The sequence below is a fragment of the Pelmatolapia mariae genome, linkage group LG4, assembly GCF_036321145.2.
Source record: "Pelmatolapia mariae isolate MD_Pm_ZW linkage group LG4, Pm_UMD_F_2, whole genome shotgun sequence".
Taxonomy (NCBI): Eukaryota; Metazoa; Chordata; class Actinopteri; order Cichliformes; family Cichlidae; genus Pelmatolapia; species Pelmatolapia mariae.
Window position 1 is genome coordinate 19,502 of NC_086230.1, and position 21,721 is coordinate 41,222.

At 43.1% G+C, this 21,721-nt stretch overlaps 1 protein-coding gene across 1 annotated transcript; it reads right to left on the reverse strand.

Moving 5' to 3' along the window:
• Positions 1-574: 574 nt before the first annotated feature.
• On the reverse strand, positions 575-19,454 carry LOC134625676 (protein NLRC3-like). Its single transcript, XM_065470640.1, has 8 exons — positions 19,366-19,454; positions 17,819-18,069; positions 13,818-15,618; positions 13,564-13,737; positions 9,685-9,852; positions 6,498-6,532; positions 2,906-3,031; positions 575-1,113 (listed from the first exon to the last, which is right to left on the reverse strand). Exons 1-8 carry the CDS (start codon positions 19,452-19,454, stop codon positions 575-577), a joined length of 3,183 nt encoding a protein of 1,060 aa, XP_065326712.1.
• Positions 19,455-21,721: the final 2,267 nt, after the last annotated feature.

Here is a 21,721-nt window from a genome sequence, read left to right on the forward strand (position 1 = left end):
GTATCTCTCTAACAAGTGGGATTGTCTCCAATTACAATGGTTTGTCAAATTTCCTGTAATATGTGGCATCTTGTAATTGTCGTTGTACTTGAAAAATATATTGTTCCCGACTCAAAATTACGACTGCTGATCCCTTATCCACTGGTTTTAGAACTATGTGTCTAGTGTTAGAGTTACGGCTGGGATACATGGCTGGAATGTATATTACTGTGGGACCATCATTCTACTGGATTTCATCCATAACCTGGCGTGTAGCATAAGAACACGGAAGGTCACCTTTTGCGTTCTTCAGGAACGCCACGGGACGTGACAAATGGTCGGCATATTATGCCTCGGTAGTGAGAACGGGCTCTCTAACCACTATGAAAGGACAGTATCTGTTCCAAACATGTCTTGGAGGCAGGAGCGAATGAAATCACTTGATTCAAATTTGTTAGTCATTAGAAACCTCTATGGGGTATGGACTCAGTTGTTTCCTGGCCAATCAGAGAACAAATGTTTGTGATCCTGTGAAGACTGAAGTACCTGGTCAAGGCTGAGGAAGTTTCTCCGACCAGAGGAGATCTCATTCCTCCTATAGAGAACACAGACACACTGAGGAACCAGGAGACCAAAGTCCAAATCCAGCGTAAAGAGGTTCAGTGAATGTGGTGTTGAAGGTGTGGAGGTGGAACAGAGTGTCAGAGGAGACTTGGTTGAAGGACAGAATGCCAGCAGGACAGTCCACATACACTGCTACTCTGTTAGCGACAGAGGAGGAGGAGATGGTGGTGATGGATATTTCTTTGTTTCTGTGACAGACAGAATAACCACCATCATAATAGAAAAGACTCCAAGATTGTTCATTCCCTCCAAACACACAGTCAGCACTGAGCCCTTTCCTGCTCATTCCTCTGTAATTCACTGATATATGAACCCTTCCTCTCCACTCGACCTCCCAGTAACAGCGACCAGTCAGACCATTTCTACAGAGGAGCTGAGGATAACGGTCAAATCTGTCCGGATGATTAGGATATGATTGAACCTCCATTACATACGTTGCCTCCCTGTTGTTGTCAGACAGCTTGAGCCTACTATGTACTGAGTTTGAGTCAATTGTGAGTTCACAGGAATCTGATGGAGAGAACAACCACAAAATTAAAGCATAAATATGTTAGTTTATATGAACAAACAATTCTTGCAGAAATAATAAAATAAAGTTAAATTAGAAAATGGTGTCCTAATACACGGTATATCAAAAAGAATCATCCATTTTCAAAAGGCTATTTTCCTAGAATAATGGCCTCAAATGGCTGCACTAAATTTTGAAATGGTCACAAACTGATGACAATTTGGCTGGGGAGATGAGAGGCTCCAGGCTCCAACCCAGAGGATGGAGAAGACCTGCCTAACTCAGCTAAGCTTCTAGGGTTGGATAAAAACTACAGATCTGTGGGGACCTATAAGAAAATACACGACTGAACATAAAATGTTATATACAAAATGTTCGCAGGTGCTCAAAGTGTCCCCCTCTCGATGCACACCACATGTCCCTAGGATAGTCAAACTTGACCCAAACTATTTTACATGTAGGTATTTTAAAATTGACTGCATGTTTCTATGTCTATTACGTCAAAAAATAAATAAATAAAAAGTACAGCCTTTTGAAATCACATCGTTCTTTCTGATACTTAATATATATGAACAAAAATGAATATAAGAGTCAGTAAACCAAAATTACATAACGTAATAAAATAGTGTTTTCAGTCTCAGGGATATCTACCAACCCCAAGGTTGAAAACAGTTTTAATCCCTTCAGTCCAAAGTGCTGTTTGATAAAGAACCAAATGTTGCTCTCAAACTGAACCTCAGTATGTCTTTATTGAATTTTTTCTGTGTGGGGGTGGGGGCTTTGGCTGCAAAAGAGGGGTTGTGCAGCGGGCTCGAGAGGCAGCGTCAGGGATCCTGAGGTTCAGGTGGAGGTAAGAACCCTGATTAACTCCTTTTTTAGTTATACCTGGGACCAGCAGTAGGAAAGTGGAATGCAGAGCCAGCTGACAAGCTGTCTAAAGGGAATCTGAGAGGTGCCAAGGACAAAGTATGTGTGTGCACCAACACCTGTAAATAAAAATGAATGAACAGTCGACAAATGAAATGCTGGTGGGATGGTGGCCATGCACCATGAGCAGGCTGCAGTGGACAAAGAATGGCTAGACAGGCTGCAGGACCAAGCTGATCGGCTTGTTGGGGCCGCTGCGTTGTCACCCCCTGACCGACTGACCAAGGCACATCATTCATGTTTCGCACACTAAAGGAACTATATGAACTATTGGGCATTAAATCTATTTGGACCAGCATCTACCACCCTCGGACTGACAGGCTTGTGGAGTGGCTGAATAAGACACTAAAGGCCATGATTCGTAAGTTCATTCATGAGGTTAAACACAACTGGTATGGCTGGTTAGACCCTCTGTTGTTTGCAGTGTGGGAGGTGCCCCAGGCCTCGACGGGATTTTCTCCCTTTGATCTCCTGTTCAGCAGGAAGTCGTGGGGAGTGTTGAACCTAATTAAGAAAAACTGCGAGAAAGGTCCCAGCACACCCTGGGTAGTGTTACGGCTGGTCTAGGGGTGACTCCGAATGCAATAAGAGGGATGATCCACCCCCTGTTAGAACCCAAGCAGCACATCACACCATGAATTAAAATAAGAAGTGGTTTATTTAAAAGAATGAAACAAAAATGGGATTCACACGAGACACTCAGGCTTTGGGGTGGACCCACGCCAAAATAACAAACAAAAAAGGAAACTCAGATAAGCGACTGCTTGCCTAGCCTCAAAGAAACATAACCAAACAACAATCACTTACATCGCTGACTAACAAAACATGAGAAAACTGTGCCCAACTGAGAAGGCAATCCACCCCTACTTCCTCCTGGATTCACAAAACAACACAGTGCATGTCGCAGCCCCAGCCGGTTGGGGTAAAACCGAGGATACTCCACCTCCAGATCGTCATCCAATCCGGGCACACCATCTTCGTGATCCACCACTCCTGGAGGCACACCTGCACACTCACATTTACATTTCAACGACTGCCAACGACGGCAGCCGTAACACCCCCATACCCCAAAAATTAACATTTCACCATATCTTTAATTCAAGGAGAAAACTCCAGGGCTCTAGACAAGGCATCAGCTAGTACATTATCTTAACCTTTCTTGTAGTGGAGCTGCAAGTTAAAATCTTGCAGCAGCAGCGACCAACACATCAGTCGCTGGTTGGAATTACGCATCTGAGACAGAAACACCAGTGGATTGTGATCAGTGAATACCTGTACTGGTAGCACGGTCAATCAACATACACCTAAAAGTGTTTTAGAGCCAGTAACAGGGCAAGAGCCTCTTTCTTGATGGTGCTGTAATGACTCTGATGTCTATGAAACTTCTTAGAGAGGTAGCAGACAGGATGGTCGATCCCCTGCTTGTTTTCCTGCATCAAGACAGCCCCTGCACCAGACACGCTGGTGTCCACTTCCAGTTTGAATGGGCGCCCAAAATCAGGCATTTCGGCATTTCAGAACCCCAGCCCACGACGGTAGCCATAACAGGTAGGTTATCATGAGAGAATTTGCTCCAGGCCCAGGAACATCAACAGTGCCTGTACTACAGGGCGGCTAGACAAGGCCATTTTCACTGAGAGACAACGTGCTTGTATTACTCCCTACTTCCAGCTCTGTGTTCACAAGGCGAGTGGGCCATGTTGACTGTGAGGTGGTATGGTCAGACAGGGGAGAAGCCACACAGATATGTCAATTCAACCTCCTTAAAGCATGGACAAAGGCTGACACTGCTTCTCTGGTGAGCCTGGCGAAGGAGAAAAATTAGTTCGGTGCCAAGTTGGTGTTCTCCCCCCGCCTGGCTGTACGACTCTCATAGAGGCCAAAGGAGTTTGCAAAGAAAAGCCCCAAAGAGGGACAAAGGACCCCCTGGTGATCCTCTAATCACATGAGCCAAGGTGTGAAAGCGGGTGTGGGACCTAATCAGCCAACTGTCTGCCATCTATAATCCAGTTTTGAGTTCCCTCCCCAGATGCCTTAATGCCCACTCACATCCTGGGCCATCTGACCTCAGGAATTCACATGACAAGGTGGGGCCAGGTTTCACAATGAGCTCACCCGAAACACTGGCTGATTAGGTCCCACACCCGCTCTCACACCTTGGCTCATGTGATTAGAGGATCACCAGGGGGTCCTTTGTCCCTCTTTGGAGGGATACTCCCACTGGGTTTAAATCTGGGACTCTCGGCCATTTGACCTTAGAACTGAAGAAGCTTCTTGGATGAGAGGTGAAACGTCTTCAAGCAACTTAAAGAAGTCCAGACGCTTTTCTTTGCAAACTCCTTTGACTACGATGACCTGGATGACTGAGAACCTTCACAGACAGACTCTCATAGAGCACCATTTTGAAACGCAGTCCAGCGTGACAGTCCATTCATGGTCCTACAGGTTGCCTGAACATAAGCGACAAATTGTTCAGAAGGAACTGGCTGAAATGCTGAAAATGGGAGTGATAGAAGAGTCACACTGCACTTGGTGTAGCCACATAGCTCTGGTTGTCAACTACTGCAAGGTGAACAAAATGTCACGGTTTGATGCCTATCCCATGCCCAGGGTCAATGAGCTAAATTTTTCACAACACTGAATTTAACCAAGGGCTGCTGGCAGACTTCTTTGTGTGTGGAGTCCAGGGAAAAGACAGCCTTCTCCATGGTTGGCCGCGGTCCTGGAGTCGCTGACGCAGGGAGGCTCACGGCCAAAGCAAAGATATGTGCAGTTGGAGGGAGGGAGGTACAGTATCTGGGGTACCACTTGAGGGGGGGGGGGGGGGGGCAGGTGCGTCCACAGGCAGAGAAGCCAGCCACCATTGTATCCTACCCATGCCCCAAGACCAAAAAGGAGGTGAGACGGTTCCCTGAGGCTTGCTTGGTAGTATCGCCAGTTCGTTGCTGGGGTTCACAGATCTGACCAACCCCTTGACTGTTCTCACCCGAAAGTGTGCCCCAGATCTTGTCAAGTGAACGAAGCGGTGCCAGGCCGCATTTGTGAGGGTGAAAAAAGCTCTCTGTGGGGAGCCATTACTCCACACACCTAACTTTTCCCTCCCTTTCATCCTGCAGATAGACACCTTGAACAGAGGGTTTGGGGCCATTTTGGAAGAGTGCAGTATGGAGCCCGCTGAAAAAACCCCCAGCTGTGTGGGTCTGTGGTTGTGTTATTCATAAAATGAATTTCATGAATAGGAAATTAATAATTTAGTCATTCAAATGTATCCTTCATGAGAGGACCATTCATTTCCACTAATTAACCTTGAAGCTTTTACATTCTGACTACTAGTCATAAGATAATCAAATGTCAAGGGTTTGACATGGCACTGAAATAAGCTGTCTATGTTAAAGATCAATTTTAGTAGTGACTTAAAAAAAATGAGATTACAGATAACCAAATTAGGCTTTGTTGAACAATAGCTGGAATCAGTCACATAGATTTGTTGAGGTGCGAAAGATGAGGGGGTTCAGGTATCCAGTAGGAATGCCTCCTGAGTATTTGGAGGTTTATAACTGGAGAAAGACGTAGGATATCTGAGTCTGTGAAGGTTCTCAGTCATCCAGGTCATCGTAGTCTAAGGAGCTTGGAAAGAAAAGCGTCTGGACTTCTTAAAGTTGCTTGAAGACGTTTCACCTCTCATCCGAGAAGCTTCTTCAGTTCTAAGGTCAAATGGCCGAGAGTCCCAGATTTAAACCCAGTGGGAGTATCCCCCCAAAGAGGGACAAAGGACCCCCTGGTGATCCTCTAATCACATGAGCCAAGGTGTGAAAGCGGGTGTGGGACCTAATCAGCCAGGGTTTCGGGTGAGCTCATTGTTAAACCTGGCCCCACCCTATCATGTGAATTCCTGAGGTCAGATGGCCCAGAATGTGAGTGGGCGTTAAGGCGTCTGGGAAGGGATCTCAACTATCATCTATCTACTCATCTATAATCCAGTTTTGAGATCCCTTCCCAGACGCCTTAACGCCCACTCACATTCTGGGCCATCTGACCTCAGGAATTCACATGATAGGGTGGGGCCAGGTTTAACAATGAGCTCACCCGAAACCCTGGCTGATTAGGTCCCACACCCGCTTTCACACCTTGGCTCATGTGATTAGAGGATCACCAGGGGGTCCTTTGTCCCTCTTTGGGGGGATACTCCCACTGGGTTTAAATCTGGGACTCTCGGCCATTTGACCTTAGAACTGAAGAAGCTTCTCGGATGAGAGGTGAAACGTCTTCAAGCAACTTTAAGAAGTCCAGACGCTTTTCTTTCCAAGCTCCTTAGACTAGGATATCTGAGCTATTCTGCCAACTATAAAAGATCTTTTGAATAAATGGAGTTTCTGTTTTACATATGGTTTGAGTAGTTAGCTGAGAGTGACAGTTATAGCTACCCTCTTTATTTAAACATACTTACAATTTTTCAGACCTTGCCTCAGCCATCGGACTCCACCAGGATCAAATCTAAAAGGAATTGAGGGGAAGGATGTGAGCATAAAAAGGAAATGAAAATCAGGCAAAGAGTGTTGAGTCATTATATAAGTGTAATACATTTTAATATTAAACTTTTTATGCATGGATGCTTGTGATTAGCATTAATTTTGCAATTTAAGTGCTCAGTGGGTGTTTCCACTCCTGAACTTGACTCAAGGCAATGTTCATTTATCATTGTAAAGTAAGCCGTTACTAGTAGACTTTGATAAAGCATCTATTCAAAATGTTGGTGACCTGCTGCTCCACCTCCCTTTTAATGCCACATTCTTTTATTTATTTAGCAGTCTTCTGTTTTTTGTATTTTATCACTTAGCTGTGAAATTTGTGTGAAAGTGCAAATGTTTTCACTACTCTAACAGAAATGATCCTACATGGGTCTATTTCCCACAACAATAGGTAGCAAACCCATTGAAAACAACCCTAACCCTATTGTTAGATTAATAGGCCAGAGCCTTAAACAATTCAAAAGCTCCACCTGTGTCAAAATGGTTAGGCACTATGACATTTCTTTGAAAAGGGCAAAAAAATAATGTATAAATAATATATATATATCTATTTTTTTTAAGTCTTCTGTTTGTAAAGCCCATTGACCTGTTTGGAAGGTAATAAGATGTCAATGACATGAAGTCTAATGAGTCAAAAGTCCAACTTATACTACTTACAGCACATAGACTCAGCCAGATGACTTGATTGAGATGAAATTGCCATGGATTGTTATACATATTCTTCAGGTAATTGATCCCACAATTTTGAATTTTGTAAGTTCAGAAAAGATACAGTATTGTTATTGTTAAGACCCTAAACTGCACAGTTCTGTCTAATGTCACTATCTTTTATAGATTGTGGTAGATTTGTGACCGAAGTACAGAATTTTAATTTAAGGGGTTTTACAAAAGTTTTGCATTTCTGGTTAGAAATTAGACACACTTTTATACAGTGTGTAAAATGGTTTCCTGCTTTTCAGCTGCTCAAGTGGTTCCACCAGCAGCCATACATGTCCATGGCATTATATTACCTCCAAGTTTGACGGTCTATGATATTTTTTGCTCTGTACAGGTCCTTCTCGAAAAATGAGCATATTGTGATAAAGTTCATTATTTTCTGCAATGTACTGATAAACATTAGACTTTCATATATTTTAGATCCATGACACACAACTGAAGTAGTTCAAGCCTTTCATTGTTTCAATATTGATGATTTTGGCATACAGGTCATGAAAACCCAAAATTCCTATCTCAAAAAATTAGCATATCATGAAAAGGTTCACTAAACGAGCTATTAACCTAATCATCTGAATCAATGAAGTAACTCTAAACACCTGCAAAAAATTCCTGAGGCTTTTAAAAACTCCCATCCTGGTTCATTACTCAAAACCGCAATCATGGGTAAGACTGCTGTCCAGAAGGCCATCATTGACACCCTCAAGCAAGAGGGTAAGACACAGAAAGAAATTTCTGAACGGATAGGCTGTTCCCAGAGTGCTGTATCAAGGCATCTCAGTGGGGAGTCTGTGGGAAGGAAAAAGTGTGGCAGAAAACGCTGCACAACAAGAAGAGGTGACCGGACCCTGAGGAAGATTGTGGAGAAGGACCGATTCCAGATCTTGGGGGACCTGCGGAAGCAGTGGACTGAGTCTGGAGTAGAAACATCCAGAGCCACCGTGTACAGGCGTGTGCAGGAAATGGGCTACAGGTGCCGCATTCCCTAGGTCAAGCCACTTTTGAACCAGAAACAGCAGCAAAAGCGCCTGACCTGGGCTACAGAGAAGCAGCACTGGACTGTTGCACAGTGGTCCAAAGTACTTTTTTCGGATGAAAGCAACTTTTGCATGTCATTCGGAAATCAAGGTGCCAGAGTCTGGAGGAAGACTGGGGAGAGGGAAATGATAAAATGCCTGAAGTCCAGTGTCAAGTACCCACAGTCAGTGATGGTCTGGGGTGCCATGTCAGCTGCTGGTGTTGGTCCGCTGTGTTTTATCAAGGGCAGGGTCAATGCAGCTAGCTATCAGGAGATTTTGGAACACTTCATGCTTCCATCTGCTGAAAAGCTTTATGGAGATGAAGATTTCATTTTTCAGCACGACCTGGCACCTGCTCACAGTGCCAAAACCACTGGTAAATGGTTTACTGACCATGGTATTACTGTGCTCAATTGGCCTGCCAACTCTCCTGACCTGAACCCCATAGAGAATCTGTGGGATATTGTGAAGAGAAAGTTGAGAGACGCAAGACCCAACACTCTGGATGAGCTTAAGGCCACTATCGAAGCATCCTTGGCCTCCATAACACCTCAGCAGTGCCACAGGCTGATTGCCTCCATGCCACACCGCATTGAAGCAGTCATTTCTGCAAAAAGGATTCCAGACCAAGTATTGAGTGCATAATTGAACATAATTATTTGAAGGTTGACTTTTGTTGTATTCAAAACACTTTTCTTTCATTGGTCGGATGTAATATGCTAATTTTTTTGAGATAGGAATTTTGGGTTTTCATGAGCTGTATGCCAAAATCATCAATATTAAAACAATGAAAGGCTTGAACTACTTCGGTTGTGTGTAATGAATCTAAAATATATGAAAGTCTAATGTTTATCAGTACATTGCAGAAAATACTGAACTTTATCACAATATGCTAATTTTTTGAGAAGGACCTGTATACTTTATTCCTTCCATCATTCTGCAACAAGTACTTAGTTACCAAAGTTACCTCTAATTGTTTTCAGTCCAATGATGATTTACTCAAAGCTCTCCATGTTCAGAGCCTCAAAATTGTGTTTTTTTATATTCTCATTCTCAAATATTAATGCTATAATTTTTTTTAACTCTTGAACCTTGACACTTCAAGCATGTTTGATGTTTGATTCAAAATCAACTGTGTTAGTGTACTGAGGCAAAAATGCAAGAGATGTCTGCCCAACAAATTGTTGGTGAAGTATAAACACAGAAACAGCTTTGATTTTTCTCCCTGTTTAAAATAAACATGTTAATTTGATGTAATCTGACAAATCTTAACTTAAGAGAGGCCAGACTAAGGAGCTTGGAAAGAAAAGCCTCTGGACTTTTCGCTTTTCTTTCCAACCTGGTTAGACAACGATGACTTTGATGACTGAGAGCCTTCACAGACCTAAGAAACTCCAGTTTACATTGTGGACTCTCCCATCCGGCTGAGAGTAGTTTTGCTCCTGAATCCTGCAGGTTGTTGTTACCCACATCCAGCTCCCTGAGATTAGAGGATTGAATAACTCTTGACAGAGCATCACAACTTCCTTCCGAGAGGTTACAGCCATTCAGCCTTAGTAAAATTATTGAACAAGAGAAATAAATGTCAGAGTTAAACATCCACAATAAAGATACACACAAGGAACACAGATCTAAATCAAGGAACATGGACTTACCTTTTAAATCGAATTAAATTCAAATAGTTACCATACAAACAAAATATAACCTTTATAGTACAACAGTGTTAGATTAGCTAAAATGCTGTCATATTTCCATAACTCTGTCTTAACACACTAAAATTTAGTGAAGCATTAAACTATGTTTGATATTTTCTTCTTTAATCAGAAATGTTACTCAACTTTAATGTAATATATATATATATATATATATATATATATATATATATATGATGATATATCCAGCTGCTATATATATAGCAGCTGCTATATATATAGCAGCTGGATAGCGTAGTGGTTAAACTACACGCCTTTGGAGCAGAAGATCGCAAGTTCGATTTCTGCCTGGGGCGTCTATATCCAGTAAGGGTCCTAAGGCTAGACCCCCTATGCTATGTGAGCCTACCGCAGACATGAGCGAGACAGATAAATATGAAGGCATGCCGGCTCGGACGTCGCCCGGATCAACAAGGTCCGCGTCAGGTGTTGAGGAACCAGGGCACCCTGACGACAAGTGGGCTACTGGAACAAGAAGGCATCGGTGGGCAAGAGACGAAAACAGGCTTTGTTGGAATGCTACTACGCAAGTAACCCTGGCGGAAGGGGTTACATGAATAGGATGAGGGACCTATGGATTCTTCGATACCCAACATCCACGATGACAGCGAAACAACTAGTAGCTCAGTGTTCCAACAAAGAAGGGACTGCTCTCACAGCTAGAGATTGACGAGTTACAACATAAATGCTACGGCAAGGAGGATATCATCACCCCCACCCGGTTATCAAGATTACGTGAAGTACCCTCAGAAGGTCTGCTCGATGATGTTAATGCACCACTACAACTACAACTACCACTACAACCACGATTACCGACACTAACAAGCTGATCTACACTACGGCAGCAGTGATCAGTGAGATGCTTGGCTACAAGTTGAACAGCCACAAGGGGCAGTACCCTCCATGGAGAAGGAGGCTAGAGAGCAAGATCAAAGTAGCACGGAGGGAGGTTAGCCAACTAACGGAGTTGCAGAAAGGCGCGACAAAGAAGGTGCATAAGAAATACAGCAAGCTGTCCATACCTGAGGCCTTGGAAACTGCCCAGCAAAGACAAGCAGGAGAATAAACCAGCTGTTCTCCACAGAACCAGCAAAGGTGTACTCTCAGTGGCAAGGGAACAATAACAGAATTACTGGAAGAGCATATGGGAGAAGGACGCAACCCATAACAGTGGCTAGTGGAGGGCAGACCATAGCGACCTCCCTGAACAGGGTCCAGTAACCATCACAGTGGCAGACATCCAGGAAAGGGTCTCCAGTATGAAGAGTTGGACAGTACCAGGGCCCGACATGGTTCACGCCTACTGGCTGAAGAAGCTGACTGCACTCCACGAGCGTCTGGCAGCACAAATGAACCAGCTGCTAGTTAACGAGAGACACCCGGAATGGCTAACCGAAGGTCGGACGTTCCTGATCCCCAAGGACCCAAGAAGGGATCGGTCCCATCCAACTACCGACCAATAACCTGCCTCAGTACTACATGGAAGCTCCTGTCAGGCATCATATCGGCTAAGATAAACAGGCACATGGGTCAATACATGAGCAGGGCACAGAAAGGGATTGGCAAGAATACCAGAGGCGCAAAACACCAGCTACTGGTAGACCAGACTGGTCTTGCAGTCTCGGCTGACTGTGCACAGTCTGACCAACCTGTGCACAGCCTGGATTGTTTACAAGAAGGCCTATGACTCAATGCCCCACAGCTGGATACTGGAATGCCTAGAATTGTACAAGATCAACAGGAACTCAATGGGGATGTGGCGTACAACACTAGAGGCCAACTCCAAGCCCATAGCACAAGTCACCATCAAGTGCGGGATCTACCAAGGAGATGCTCTGTCCCCACTGCTGTTCTGCATAGGCCTGAACCCCCTCAGTGAGATCATTAACAAGACTGGCTACGGATACCGACTACGGAACGGAGCGGTTGTCAGCCACCTCCTGTACATGCATGACATCAAGCTGTATGCCAAGAGTGAACGAGACATCGATTCACTTTTCCACACTACCAGACTATACAGCAATGACATTGGAATGTCATTCGGACTGGAGAAGTGTAGTCGGATGATAACAAAGAGAGGGAAGGTAGTCAGAACTGAGGGGATTGAACTACCAGAAGGCAACATTGCAGACATAGAGGACAGTTACAAGTACCTGGGAATCCCGCAAGCGAATGGGAACCATGAAGAGGCCGCTAGGAAAGCTGCAACCACCAAGTACCTGCAGAGGGTCAGGCAAGTCCTGAGGAGTCAGCTGAATGGTAAGAACAAGATCCGGGCCATCAACACCTACGCCCTGCCCGTGATCAGTTACCCAGCTGGGATAATAAGTTGGCCAAAGGAGGAGATAGAAGCCACTGACATAAAGACAAGAAAGCTCCTGACCATGCATGGAGGGTTTCACCCCAAGTCCAGCACCCTGAGGCTGTACGCTAAGCGGAAGGAAGGAGGCCGGGGACTGGTGAGTGTCAGCACCACAGTCCAGGATGAGACAAGAAACATCCACGAATACATCACGAAGATGGCCCCAACTGACAGCGTGCTCAGTGAATACCTCAGGCAGCAGAAACCCAAGAAAGAGGAGGAAGGCGAGGAACCATCATGGAAGGACAGGGCCCTGCACGGTATGTACCACCGGCAGATAGAGGAGGTGGCTGATATCCAGAAATCCTACCAGTGGCTGGACAAAGCTGGACTGAAAGACAGCACAGAGGCACTAATCATGGCAGCACAAGAACAAGCTCTGAGCACAAGATCCATAGAGGCTGGGGTCTATCACACCAGGCAAGACCCCAGGTGCAGGCTGTGTAAAGATGCCCCAGAGACAATCCAGCACATAACAGCAGGGTGCAAGATGCTAGCAGGCAAGGCATACATGGAACGCCATAACCAAGTGGCCGGCATAGTGCACAGGAACATCTGTGCCGAGTATAACCTGGAAGTCCTGAGGTCAAAATGGGAGACGCCCCCAAGGGTGATGGAGAATGACCGAGCTAAGATCCTGTGGGACTTCCAGATGCAGACGGACAAAATGGTGGTGGCTGACCAACCGGACATAGTGGTGGTAGACAAACAGAAGAAGACGGCTGTAGTGATCGATGTAGCGGTTCCGAATGACAGCAATATCAGGAAGAAGGAACACGAGAAGCTGGAGAAATACCAAGGGCTCAGAGAAGAGCTCGAGAGGATGTGGAGGGTGAAGGTAACGGTGGTCCCCGTGGTAATCGGAGCACTAGGTGCGGTGACTCCCAAGCTAGGCGAGTGGCTCCAGCAGATCCCGGGAACAACATCGGAGATCTCTGTCCAGAAGAGCGCAGTCCTGGGAACAGCTAAGATACTGCGCAGGACCCTCAAGCTCCCAGGCCTCTGGTAGAGGACCCGAGCTTGAAGGATAAACCGCCCGTAGGGGCGAGATGGGTGTTTTTTATATATATATATATATGTGTATGTATATATATATATATGTATGTATATATATATATGTATATATATGTATGTATGTATATATATATATATATATATATATATATATATATATATATATTACCCATACCTGAGAGTTTCCAGTTTGCAATGTGGACTCTCCAGTCCAACAGTTAGATTATTCATTCCTGAGTCCTGCAGGTCATTGTTTCTCAGGTCCAACTCTCGCAAACTACAGGAGTGGCAGCTGAGAACTGAGGACAGGGCTTCACAGCTTCTCGCTGAGAGGTTGCAGTCACTCAGTCTGAGGAGAAAATAATACATTTTTAAAAATCTAGCAATAATTCGAACAACGTATGAGCCCCCAGCTATCACTGTACTTACAGAGCTGTGTTGGAGGCTTTGACCACTGGTAGCAACCTCAGAAGAGCCTCCTCTGAAGCAGAGTATTTCTTCAGGTCAAATACATCCAGATCTTTTTCTGATGACAGTAAGATGAAGGCCAGAGCTGACCACTGAGCAGGAGACAGTTTATCTGTGGAGAGACTTCCTGATCTCAGGGACTGTTGGATTTCCTCCACTAGAGAATGATCATTCAGTTCATTCAGACAGTGGAGCAGATTGATGCTTTTCTCTGTAGACAGATTCTCATTGATCTTTTCCTTTATGTACTGGACTGTTTCCTGATTGGTCTGTGAGCTACTTCCTGTCTGTGGCAGCAGACCTATTAAGAGAGTCTGATTGGTCTCCAGTGAAAGACCCAGGAGGAAGCGGAGGAACAAGTCCAGGTGTCCATTTGTACTCTGTAAGGCCTTGTTCACAGCACTCTGGTAGAAGTGTTTCTCTGCAGATTCTCTTGTGTAAAACTTCTGGGAGGTTGTTTGTTGTTCTTCCAGCAGATTGACTCCAGAGTTGATGAAGGTCAGATGGACATGAAGAGCAGCCAGAAAATCCTGAATACTCAGATGGATGAAGCAGAACACCTTGTCCTGGTACAGTCCACTCTCCTTTTTGAAGATCTGTGTGAACACTCCTGAATACACTGAGGCTGCTCTGATATTGATGCCACACTTTTTCAGGTCTGACTCATAGAAGATCAGGTTTCCTTTCTGCAGCTGATCAAAAGCCAGTTCTCCCAGAGACTCAATCATCTTCTTGCTCTCTGGACTCCAGTGTGGATCTGTCTCAGCTCCTCCATCATACTTGACCTTCTTCACTTTGGCCTGAACCACCAGAAAGTGGACGTACATCTCAGTCAGGGTCTTGGGCAGCTGTCCTCCCTCTCTGGTTTTCAGCACATCCTCCAGAACTGTAGCAGTGATCCAGCAGAAGACTGGGATGTGGCACATGATGTGGAGGCTTCGTGATGTCTTGATGTAGGGGATGATCCTGCTGACCTGCTCCTCATCTCTGAATCTCTTCCTGAAGTACTCCTCCTTCTGTGGGTCAGTGAACCCTCTGACCTCTGTCACCATGTCAACACATTCAGGAGGGATCTGATTGGCTGCTGCAGGTCGTGTGGTTATCCAGAGGCGAGCAGAGGGAAGAAGGTTCCCTCTGATTAGGTTTGTTAGTAGCTTATCCATTGAGATGGATTCAGTAACATCAGTCAGGGTATCAGTGTTATTGAAGTCCAGAGAAAGTTGACACTCATCCAGACCATCAAAGATGAACACAACCTGGAAGCCTTCAAAGCTACAGATTCCTGCTTCTTTGGTTTCAGTAAAGAAGTGATGAACAAGTTCCACCAAGCTGAACTTTTCCTCTTTCATCACATTCAGCTCTCTGAAAGTGAATGGAAATATAAACTTAATGTCCTGGTTGGCTTTGTCTTCAGCCCAGTCCAGAATGAACTTCTGAGTTAAGACTGTTTTCCCAATGCCAGCCACTCCCATTGTCAGCATTGTTCTGATTTGTTTAATTCTTCCAGGTGAGTCTTTAAAGATGTCTTCTTGTCTGATTGTTGTTTCTGGTCTGTCTGGTTTCCTGGATGCTTTTTCAATTTGTCTGACCTCATGTTCAACATTGGTCTCTGCAGTCTCTCCCTCTGTGATGTAGAGCTCTGTGTAGAACTGATTCAGTCTGGCTTGGATTGGGATTTCCGCTCTGACACTTCTCTCAAAGCCAATTTGAAACTTTTCCTTCAGGTTAGACTTGAGACAACACTGACATTGTTGAAGAGACTCTTATTGGCATAGAGGGTGGGAGGTGGGGACAAAAACAAAACTAGTCAATATGATAAAGTTAGTTCTACAACTTGCTACACTAATGCCAAAGTTGTTGCTCATTTAGCAAAACACTACAAAGCTTGATTTTAAAAGTCTGAAAATCTAAAAATTATTTTCTGAATTTCTGGCCAATTATCTTTTTGCATATTTAAAACAGCTTCAATCACCCGTGTTACTTTCAGATTCCTCCTTTAAAATTCCTTTATGACCATCACGTACCAATACAAGGCACATTCAAATCAATTCTTTTTGTTGCGCTAAAATTTCTTTTTTCCTTAATTTTTGGGTGAGAATTAATGAGGAATTTTTGGATAAAGTCTATTAAATTTGATGAACACAATCTAAAATGTATATGTGAAGTGTGGAATCTTTAAGTCTATATAGTCTAAGGAGCATGGAAGGTAAGTGACTGGACTGTGTTGTGCACACTGAGGGGGATGAAAACCTCAACAGTGAAGTTTAGTAGAAGCCCAACAACAGACCAGTAACTACTCTTTGACTCCCACCACCCTCTGGAATGCAAAATTGGGGTAATCAGGAACCTGCTACACCAGTAGAAAATGTTCCCTCTAAAGCGCAAGGGAAAGAAAAGGAACACACACATTTAAAGAAAACTCTCAAGACATGTGGTTATCCCCACTGGGCCTTCATCAAAACTGCTAAGATGCATAGTAAACAAGGTCAGACACCAAGTAGGGAGAAACAAAATGGCAAACGGAACAACACTCTCATCACTTATATAGCAGGTTTATCAGAGAAAGGGGGCCATGTAGGTTTGGATTTGTTTTTTTTCCCTGAATAATAAACACCTTCATTTAGAAACTGCTTTTTCAGTTTAGGAATGTTATCTTTGTCTAATATTTATATTTGTTTGATGATCTGAAATGTTTAAGCCTGACAAACATACAAAAAAGCCCCCAGGAATATCATGAAGGGGGCAAACACTTATTGGGTGAGGAGCCAATGGTGCGATGCTACCATATGCGAGATTATGACTAAATGCCTCTAAGTCAAAATCCTGCCTCGACACTGTGGATCTTCAATTCATAGAGGAGAGTCGTTTGTGACTGGGCCAGGGAACGGCTCCTCTCCAATCGCACACTCATGTTTGTGAGTATTTTTGATTTTGTTTGTTTTTGAGTCTATAAATGAGTGAATGAGGCAAGTTGTGAAAAGCGCATTGAGTGCTCAGAAAGGACAGAAAAGCACTGTGTAAGAAGAGTGCATTTATCATTTAATAATAATATGTGTCACAATTTGTGTGTGGTGAATAGAAAGAGAGGACCCAAATGCAGCACTCACAGGCTGGTTTAGAATATACTGGAATTTCTTATTAGAATTGAGTGAACTGAACATGAATAACTGAATGAACTGGAAACACACACAAGGAGTTGACAATGATAAGACAAGGAATCGAGAGACACTTAAGCCTTAAATAGACTGGATAATGAGGAGGATTGGAAATGGGTAGGAAATTTGAATTAAATGGTCAAATAATGAATTACTTCATTAATGTTTAAATAAATACAATTAAAAGTGAATTAGTAAATTAATTAACTAATGCATATGTTGTTGCACTATTCATTATTGAAGCACAAAATGCTTATTTTGATGTATGAGACTCTTCTGGTCCTCCATGAACAGAAAATGTCTCGCTGACATGTTTGAATCTTCAGAAGATTTTCTGTAAGCTGATACATGTGTAACATGTTCACATCATGTGAATCATCAGCTGCTTCTGTTACAAGCTGGATTTAAATTTGAAGGCATCTTTATGTTGACTCTGTAACTGCCTACACTACAACTATAGCAGCCAGGGAAATACCAGATTTGTAACAACTCCTCAGACTGTTGAACTCTTACCTTCTGATAAAAATCCCTCTAAAGTTTCTTTTTGTTTCTCGACAAAAGATTTACCTGTTGGAGGAAATCTGAAATAATGAACAGGTCTTTGCAAATGTTTTCATTTTTCATGATTTACACGTGACATGTGTGTAAACCTCAAAATATTATATTTGATATATTGAAACAGAAAAGTCAGGTTTAAAAGGGTTAACTAAAAAAGTTTGCGTTTATGAATGTGCTTTATGAAATTCCTTTGTCATGTTATGTGCATGCTGCACCAAGTTTTTATTTTTATTTTTTTGTCTGACTGACTTGTTCGAGTCTTGACTTTGTCTAAAATCTTCTGTGTGACTCTCAAAGCATCTTCAGTGTTGTATTTATTGATCATCAAATTCACTGTTTGCAGTTTATCAGCTCTCTGAAGATCACTCTTTGGGATGGCTGGTAAACCATCCAGAAACCCAGGCTTTTGTAGATACCACTTCAAATATTTCAGTTCCTTCTCTCCCAAATCCCCCAGTGTTTTCAGAAGCTGTTTCAGCGGAAATTCCTCCATCTTTACTCTGTAAGAACACAAGAGAATGATTTTTAAAGCACAGAGCAGGTCAGAGTCAGTGTGTTATATCATGAAGTTTATCAAAGCAGTTTTTTTTTCTGTTTCTTAGGCATTATTTAGCATCTTCTGATCTTGCTGATTAATATGTGATTACAATTATATGAATTATTTAGACATCCAACTGATTATTGTCCACATCTGAGGATGTGAAAGTATTAAGTTCAGACTGTCCAGAGACTCAAATTCAAATAAGCTTGAGCAGCGATGGAACAAGTGAGCAGCACCAGGTTCTTGGAGCATCTCTAAGGACTTCTCTTGGCCTAACACCACATTGCTGGAAGGCTCAAACTGCTCTCTGACTTGTTCCGTATTTAAGACTTTCTATGTGAGGAGCAGGATATGAAATTCTGGATTTAACAGGGAGTCAATGAAGGGAAGCCAATATAGGAGAAATCTACTCTCTCTTTCTAGTCCCTGTCAGTACTCTTGCTGCAGCATTTTGCATAAACTGAAGGCTTTTCAGGGAGTTTTTAGGACTTCCTGATAATAATGAATCACAGTAGTCCAGCCTAGAAGTAATAAATGCATGAACTAGTTTTTCAGCGTCACTCTGAGTACAGGATATTTCTAATTTTAGAGAAGTTGCACAAATGGAAGAAAGCAGTCCTACATATTTGTTTAATATGTGCATTGAAGGACATGTCCTGGTCAAAAATGACTCCAAGGTTCCTCACAGTGTTACTGGAGGCCAAGGTAATGCCATCCAGAGTAAGAATTTGGTTAGATAACATATTTCGAAGATTTTCTGGGCTGAGTACAATAACCTCAGTTTGATCTGAATTTAGAAGCAGAAAATTAGAGGTCATCCAGGTCTTTATGTCTTTAAACCAGACCCAAAACTGACATAAAAGAGTTCCTGTTACTAACAGGTCTCTGCAGAAGACACCTGGTTGCCTTTAAAAATGAAAAGATGACCCCATTAGTTTTAGTGCCATCACCCTTTAAGGACAAACAACTACTGTAGACACCCCCCCCCCCCCCCCCCCCCACCTCCACCCCCAACAATAGCTACAATCTTTAATAAATTCCTCACTGCAAATAAACTAATTATTTCCTTTCAGTAATACTGAAATTAACTTACTTTTTTTCAGACAACTGTGTTTCTTCAAATTTATTAACAACTGTTGATACGCAGTTGGGTGGAGGTCCAGGTTGGTTCCTTTGAATAATGATGGAGCAATGATGTGAGTGCTGAGCTGTGACATGGAGAAGAGTCATGGACAATTAGAGATGGTCATCTCACCTCTGAGCTTTGTTCTGGCTCTCATGTTCCCCACACAGAGTGGTTTTAGAGTGACTGACTCCCTCCTTTCTGTCGTCACACTTATCCATGCTGCTGAATTCACATCCACATCACCTCACACACACTTTCTACCTTCACCTGCAGAGGAAACATAAATCATTCATGTGCACATCAACTGAAATCCTCCTTTTCATCATTTGTGCTGTCCAAATATCAGCTGCTTTTTTACTGCTTCATCTCAGTGTCAGCTGAATGCAGCCAGACAGCAGTGTGAGGCAGAGGAAGCTGCCATCAGCTGCTCTACTTCTGCTATCAGTCCAATAGATAGAGCCCTGAAGCACTGGTGCATTCATTTTCTTTTCTTTAGAACGTACAGGAGAATGACTACCTTTTAAAAGATTTAATTTGCTTCCGCAGTTGAAATTACAAGTTACAGCTCTGGAGCTTGACGTGAATCAGTGGTCTGATTCACACAAAGAATGACCCTCAGAGTAAGTAAGTAAAGTTTATTTATTAAGCACTTTCCGTAGACAGGCAGTCACAAAGTGCTGTACACAAAGGTTAAAATAAACAGAACGTTAAGTATCAAAACAGACAATATAAACAATACAAAAGCTTAAATGCTAATAAAAATGTAAAAAAAAAAAAAAAAAAAAAGGCATTGATCATCAGAAGGCTTGTTTAAACAGAAAAGTTTTTAACTGCTTGTTAAAGGATTCCACAGAGTCAACCAAAGATTGTTGTGGTGGTAGAGTGTTCCACAGCCTTGGTGCCACAGACTGAAAGCCTCTGTCCCCTTTCGTCTTCAGTCGTGTTTGGGGAAAAACCAACAAACTCTGAGTCTGTGAGCGGATACAACGAGCAGCAGTGTGTTTTGTAAGCAGCTGGGATAAATAATCTCCGGCCATTTAGTGCTCTGTATGTTAAAACAAGAATTTTAAAACAAATTCTAAAATCTATTGGGAGCCAATGAAAATAACATAAAATAGGAGTAATGTGAGCACAAAACTCTTTAGCCTCACACTTTTTCATCTTTGAAACTCTTTAAAGGATGAAAATTGTTCATGAACAACTGGGAGTGTTCCTCCTCTCAGGAGTTTCACTGACGCTGCTTTCTGGATCAGAGTCCAGATGGGCACTGTGACTGTGTGGATGGCAGCTTTGTGGTTTCTCAGTTAGACTGATGTGTTTGTAGAAACACTGAAATCCTGAAAGGATCCACAGCATCATGCTGTTTGTGTCCAGCTTCACTGTGTTCATGTTTACATGAGTGTCACTGTGAAGCAGTTTCATGAACAAACGCGTCATTTTCTCTCTCAGACTGTTTTACTCACACCTGAACAATGAGACTGTGCAGCATCATCATGTCACACCTGCCCTGCAGCTAAACCGCTCATATCAGTTTGAATCCAAAAGCAATCGCGGTCACATGACTGAAGAGGCCACAGAGAAGCATTTTCCTCATCTGCCCCTGTCAGTGTGAAACTAACCTCTCCTTGTTATCAGATTTGTGAGCAGCAACTGAAACAGCTGAGACTTGATTCCAGTCAATCAATAACGTATAATCATGTGGATTTGTCTTCAGACACAAGAGTGATCCAAAGTTTGTCCTGAAATAAGAGCTGAACATCTGGTCCAAATATCACAGAGCAGAAACAAACAGTAAAGTTCCTAAAGACAAACTGTTAAAGAAGGAAACAAAGCAAACTTACAGTTTCTTCAAAGACACACACAAACAACAAGCTCCACTCCACACCTGGACACTAAACACAGACACACAGGTGAGCTGCTTCTTGGAAGGAGGTGGGACTCCACCTAAAGACTGTGAGAGGGCCACACCTTCATGTGCTGATTTGAAAATATGCTGTCTGACTGCTCAGACTGGTTCTAAGTCAGACTAACATTCACATGCTGATGTGAAAAGACATGAAACCTTGTTGTAGCTGCAGGTGTGAACACACTAATCACATATCAGCTCTTACACACTGTTTGCTTTATTTGAAATATGGACATTTCTACTGCAAAGCTTTAAATGTTCAACAATACGTTTCTCTGTTTATAGTCTACTACTACTAGATGCAGTCACACCTTCTACCTTCCCTATACAGTAAACACTGAGATTAGAACTGAAAACAACCATCTAAACCATGAGCAACCTCAACACCATTCAGGCCGAGGAGGGGGAGTGGCAGCAACCTTCCATTCAAGTTTATTATTCAACCATGGACTCAGAGAGTTTTTTAACTCATTTGAAAGCCTGATGCTTTGCCTTCTCCACCCAGCTGGATAACTCAAAACATACTTGTTTTCCAACATCTATTATTCTGATCATCTATCTGCTTTTCCTGGCTGTCGA